The 6,761-nt window shown below is 21.6% G+C and overlaps 2 protein-coding genes across 2 annotated transcripts; both read right to left on the bottom strand.

Moving 5' to 3' along the window:
• Positions 1 to 423: 423 nt before the first annotated feature.
• PGSY75_1355100 (DNA replication licensing factor MCM6) lies at positions 424 to 3,213 on the bottom strand (the record flags this gene model as incomplete). Its single annotated transcript, XM_018787581.1, has 1 exon — positions 424 to 3,213. One exon carries the CDS (start codon positions 3,211 to 3,213, stop codon positions 424 to 426), a length of 2,790 nt encoding a protein of 929 aa, XP_018640323.1.
• Positions 3,214 to 4,572: 1,359 nt separating this feature from the next.
• PGSY75_1354900 (hypothetical protein) lies at positions 4,573 to 6,462 on the bottom strand (the record flags this gene model as incomplete). Its single annotated transcript, XM_018787580.1, has 1 exon — positions 4,573 to 6,462. One exon carries the CDS (start codon positions 6,460 to 6,462, stop codon positions 4,573 to 4,575), a length of 1,890 nt encoding a protein of 629 aa, XP_018640322.1.
• Positions 6,463 to 6,761: the final 299 nt, after the last annotated feature.

The raw sequence follows: 6,761 nt of genomic DNA, 5'->3' as shown, positions 1-6,761 counted from the left end.
TTTTTTTCTTTTATTATTATCATGGAAGAAAAGAAAAAAAAAAACATTATACATAGAATAATTATTTCTTCATTTAAAATATTATATATAATATATATATATATATATATATATATATATATATATAATATATTTTTTTTTTGTGAACTTAAAATATATATAATTGAAATTATTTTAAAAGGATTATAATTAATAAGAAGAATATGATCTCTATTAATTTGAAATCATTAGTATAAATTTTATATGTCCTTATAAGACACCACAAAGGAAGCACATTTTATCATATGTAAATATATGTACATATACGAATAGTATAATTTACTACGTTATCCTAATAACACTAATATATATATATATATTTATATATATTTATATATATTTATATACATAATAGATATATATAATATTACAATATGGTAACATTTAAAAATTGTCAATTTCTTCTTGAAAGTCTACATCATCTTCTGGGACCTTTTCTTGAGTTTGATAATTTTTAAATGTGTTATATCCATATGTATTTTTATTTGAAACACCCTCAACTATCGGACCTGCATAATTTGGATGGATTCTTATAATAACCTTTTCAGGATCATCTTCATTAGTTTCTGATAAGAGTTTTATATCTTGATTTATCAATCTGTTAATAATTTTTTTTAATTTATAAATCCATTCATCAACTTGTTCACTAGATTCCGCTTTTGCATATACTTGAAGATATGTTTCAATTAATTGATCTTGTGTAATACTTTCATTATTATTATTAAATTCGTATTCTTTAATAATTTCAAAGATAATAGCAGATATATATTGATATTCGCTAGCTTTAATTGTTGTAATTTTTTTGTTTTGTTCAGGATTTTCATTTTCCTGATCCAATTTACTAACCTTGTTACCCATTAAAGAATTATTAACCTTATCAAATTCTTCATCCAAGTTGATTTCTTTTTCGTTTGATATTTTCTTCATAGATGCTTTGAAAATAGAGCATGCAATTTCTACATGCTTTACATCTACGAAATGAGAAAATTTTAATTTAGCTACAGCTTCACTTAATCTAATAAGTGATTCTAACTGACGCACAGTCATTCTCATAGATCTTTGTGCCCCTGGAGAATATTCAATATTCCTAAAGGAAACATAATAATGTATTAATTTATATTTTGCCTCATCAGTTAATAATGGCTTCACTCGTTTACTTAATTCTAAATATATTTCTAATTTAACAGAATCCAATCTTCCTGCATTTGCTCTTAAATGTTTTTCTGCTTCTTCTCCACAGTGCATAGATACCAAATGGTTAGCTATACTAGTATCTTTATCAATATCAATACAATCAAGCATAGTATAAAATAAATCAAAACGAGATAATAAAGGTGCTGGAATATTTACATTTTGAGCAAATGTTTTTAGAGTATCATATCTTCCATATTTAGGGTTACAAGCAGCAAGAACAGAAGCTCTTGCATTTAAGGTAGCTTGTATACCAGCTTTTGTGATTGAAATGGTTTGTTGTTCCATAGCTTCATGAATAGCTACCCTATCTTTTTCGTCCATCTTATCAAATTCATCAATACAACAAATACCTTGATCAGCATACATTAATGCTCCAGCTTCTAAAACAGTATCTCCTTGATCAGGATCTCTATGTACAGCTGCAGTTAAACCAGCAGCAGTTGATCCTTTTCCTGATGTGAAAATAGCTCTAGGAGCAAAACTTTCAACATATTTTAATATCTCACTTTTGGCTGTACCTGGATCTCCTACAATACACATATTAATATCTCCTCTTAATTTACAGTTTGATGTAATCTTTTGTACACCACCTGTCATCATTAATAATGCTCCTTTTTTAATTTCAAGATTACCCCAAATTTTAGGTGCTATACATTCTGCTAATATATCTATAGTATTTGGATGTGTTGCAATATCTCTTAACCATTTCAAATCATCGCAATTAAGAATTTCTTCACAATTTATATCTACTTGCGTTTGTTCATCAAAATTATTATCTTTCTTAGAACTATTTAATTTTTCTATTTGGCATGCATATATACATAATTTATGGTTTAAATCTTGTACACCAACACCTTTTATACCAGTTAAACCTTGTGATACTAAAGAGTTTTCATTTTTCTTTAAAAGTTGTCTGGCTACACTTCTAGGTACATCTCCTGGTTTCATTAATGTTGGAATATCTGGAACAACAATTAAACACCCTGTAACTATAATACGATCTCCTGCATGTACACTATCTACAATATCATTTCTTAATATTACATCCATATTTCTTGGCATAGAACCAGGTGGACTTTCTTGAGCAATTTCTTGTAATCTGATTTTTTGCCAATCAACAAAATAGGATTGTTCCAAAACGAGAGACCAATCAGACATATTACTACAGCTAGCTGAAGGACATTTACTTGGTTGTGTATATCTAAATTGTTGTTTAACCCCATTAATAATATTACCACATTCATTACATTTAAAAGCTGCTAATGTTAATTCAGGTCTTACATCAGAAGTTCTTGTAACTTGTCCTCTGACACTAATCATTTCTCCAAGCATTTCACATCTTAAACTTCGTAAAGAATGTATAGGATTCTTCTTATTATAAAATCTTAAGCATATTTTTCCAACTTCTTTAGTTTTTATAGGATTAATACTTTCGGCTAATAACTGTACTTTTTTTTCAAAAATATCTAATATTCTTAAAAAGTGTCGTTTTATATACATATATAATTGACTACCTATATCAAATCTATTTTTATCAGTTGGTTCCCACATTAACACATGTTTCATATCAACAATCAAAACCTTATTTCTTGAATAAGAATTTTGAAGAATAGAAAATAATAATAATACATAATGGGAATCTTTTGCTATTTCTAAATTACTTGGAAAATCAAAATTTAAACTATCTTTCCAAATACTATCACCATCATCTTCATCTTCTTCACTTTTTTTTTCAGAAAAGGTTTTTAAAAATTTCTCAAATACTTTGGCCATATTCTGATCTTGAACATATGATGGTTCTTCTTCATCTTCATCATCATCTTCTTCCTCTTCCCCATCATCAACTAAATCATTTACACTCATTTGCGAATTTTCATCGATTCGCCTTTTTTTCTTTTGAAAACTTGAAGTTTCATTATTACCAAAGGCACTATGGGCATCTAGTCCGGATAATTCACTTTCATTAAATATAGCTGACATTTTAAATATATCGTCTCAAAAATATATATGTATGATTAGTTAATAAAACATAAATATAAATATATAAATAAATAAATAAATAAATAAATAAATATATATATATAAAGATTTTCTTATATCAATATATAATATATATTATATATTATATATATAATACTCTTTCGTAATTAATTATAATTACATTTATTTTTATATCAAGAAAAATATTATGAGATATATATCTTTTTCCTTTTAAAATTACACACACAAATATAAATATATATATATATATATATAATGTGTATATTATAAATATATAAAAAATATATTATAAAACATTTTTTTCTAAATTAAGATGAAATAAATAAATAAATAAATACATATATATATATATATATAATTACGATTTAAATTTATATTATTCGAATATATTAAATAACTTTCTTTATTCTTTTTTAGTAATATTTTGGATACAATATTTATTAATGTATTCGATACAATCTCTTTTGTATATTTTACGATATATTTTAATATAATTTTTAACATAAACTTTCAGATGCTTTTTAAGATATTTATGAAAATCTTTATGGTATATTTTATTACTATATTTTTTATAATATGCTTTTTTATACTTCTTATAGCATATTAAGTATTCCTTGCAATTCTTTTCAAATTTTTTACAATACTTTTTAAATTTCTTTAAGCACTTTTTTTGTTTTTTTCTTATCTTCTTTGCACTCATTCATTGGTATATCTCCATCCAATAAATATTATGTATATTTTATTATATATATATATATATATATATTTCTATTTTGTTTTTTCTTTTAAATAAATTTTTATTTTCTTTTTTTAAAATTATCAAATTCCTTAAAAAGAGGAATTTTTTGCATATAAATAGTATTTAAGTTTTTTATTTTTTTTATTCGAAATATTAGGTATTTTTTTGATAAGTATAAATATTAAATACATAAATGTATAAATTTAAATAAATATATATATAATATATTTTTATATTATACATATTAATGCATAAAAATATGATTATATATAATACTTTTGTTTTTCCTATATTTAAAAAACAAATTGGAAAAAATTAAAGTTATAATCGTGAAAAAAATTAAATTGAAAATTAAAGAATTAAGGAAATTAATTAAATGATACTTGAAAAAAAGAATTTTAAAAAAGACACAAAAAAAAAAAATTAAATAAAAAAAAAAAAAAAAAATAGGAATTATATGTATGCTATACATATATGAGAGATAAAAATAAAACACAAATGTGTAAAATAAAAAAAAAAATAAATATAATATAAAAAATATATATATATAATTCTTTTTATCATATTTAAATATATATTATTTAATATATCCAATTTTTTTATAAAATTTTTTTTTTTCTCCAGTCAAATAACATTTCATCAATGTCCATTTGAGAATTGCCCATTTTCATAACTTTTTTAGAATTGTTTTTTATTTTCTGTTCTTTCCTTTCCATAATTTTATTTTTAAAATTATTTATATTAACATTTTTATTTCTTTTCTTTTTTTTGATTTCCTTTAAGAAATGTTCCTTATTATCAAATTTGTCATCATATAAATAATCAATAAAATTGTTTTTTTTCTCTTCAAACATTTGTTCCGTATTCTTATCTTCTGATAATATTCTTTTCATTTCATTTTTGAGTTCTTTTATTTTTAAGTTTAACTGCGATAGGGATATATTCTCTCTAATTAATATATCCTTTTCTTCATCATCAAAAAATCCTTTTGGTATATGTTCTTTTTGTGTTGTTATTTTATTATTTGTATCTTTTTTTGTATTTATTCTAGTATTTAATAAATCATTTTCATCTTGTGGCTTTTTAATATTTAATAGTTCATAAATTTCGAGAATATTAAAGTTCTCTTTTTGTTCATTATGATCATTATTATTATTATTATTATTTTTTTTTTTATGAAAATCATTTAATTCTTGTAATATAATATCTTCTTTTTCTTCATTTATTTCTTTTTCTTCGTTGTATTTATTTCCTAGTATGTTTTTTTTTTTTTGAATTAGCAATTTATATAGATAATCTAACTCTTCATAATATGCGGAATCTTTCAATTTGTATAATTCTACATCGTTCAGGTTGTTGTTAATTATATTAATAATATTATTACTATTGTGTAAGTTATTTTTATCCTGTTTATAACTATTTATAGGTAAATCATTTATATTTTTTTTGATTTCTTTTGTTTGTTCTTGTTTTATTTTATTTATATCCTTAGTAGTATAATTACTTTCTTTTAAAAAATCCCTTTCAGAACTATCATTATCTTCATCTACATCTTCATATTCTAAACTTATTAAGTCTTTTAAATTATTTTTTTCAATTCTTCTTCTTTTATTTAAAATTTTTTTATGAAAATCATCATTTTCATCGAATTTGAAATCATCTTCATTCGGTTCAATAATTTCATATGTTTCTAAAATTTCGACATGTTCATTTTTATTATCATTATAATTGTTATCATTAATTAGATCATTACTAGTTGTATATTCATTTGTTTTTTCTTTATTAAAAGTAAGAGAGGATAATTCTTCTCCTAATATATTTTTATCATTTATTTTATCATATTTATTAATGGTGTAATGTTGTGTTGTTTTATCATTTTTTGTCATTAAATATTTTTGATTTTCTTCATTATCAGAATGCTGCATGTTTGTTTGTGATTTTTCATCAGCATTATTTTCATTATTGAGAGAATCAAAAAAATCATTTGGAAGATTATTATCTTCATTATTATTGATATTATTATGTACATTATTTTTTATGTTTTTATCATTATAATTCATATTCTCATTAAATGAATCATCACTTTCAGTATTATAACCATATTCTAAGAATGCATTTTGTAGGTCATTATTTTTATTTAATTTATTTACTGGAGCTTTTGGTTCATCAAAGCTTACTTTTTTTGATTCTCTATTAAATGTAAATTTTTCTTTTATAATATCATAATAATTTTTTTTTGGCACTTGTATATTATTCTTTTCATCCTTTTGAACTTTAATTTGTTCATCAGTATTTTCATAATTTTTTTGTATATTTAAAAAAAGTTTATCCCCATTTTTACAATTTTTTACATTTAATTCTTTTTCTTTCTTCTTTTCATCATCATTATCATCTTTCCTTTTTTCTTTTTCTTTGATCCTGTTCTCTTCTCGCATCAATTTCCTTCTTTCCTTTTCTTTTCTTATTAGATCTTTGATATCGCTAGACATTTTTTCTCAGTATAAATTATAAATATATATATTAAATAGATATATATATATATATAAACATTAATTTAAATATAATATAAATGATTAAATAACTTTAATACATACATTTAAATCTCTCATATTTTATAAAAAATTAAACATTTTGAAGAATAATTCAAAAAGGTATTTTTCATTTTTTATTTTTATAATAATTTAATTAGGAATCTGTACAAAATAAAAATTAAAGAAATATTTAATATATATCATAATATATAGAATTTTATAAAATTATCACCTATAAGGTTTATTAAATTTTTTAT

The sequence above is a fragment of the Plasmodium gaboni genome, chromosome 13 (genome assembly GCF_001602025.1).
Source record: "Plasmodium gaboni strain SY75 chromosome 13, whole genome shotgun sequence".
NCBI lineage: Eukaryota > Apicomplexa > Aconoidasida > Haemosporida > Plasmodiidae > Plasmodium > Plasmodium gaboni.
Note: the sequence above shows the minus strand (reverse complement) of the source record. Positions and strands in the feature narration are given on the sequence as shown.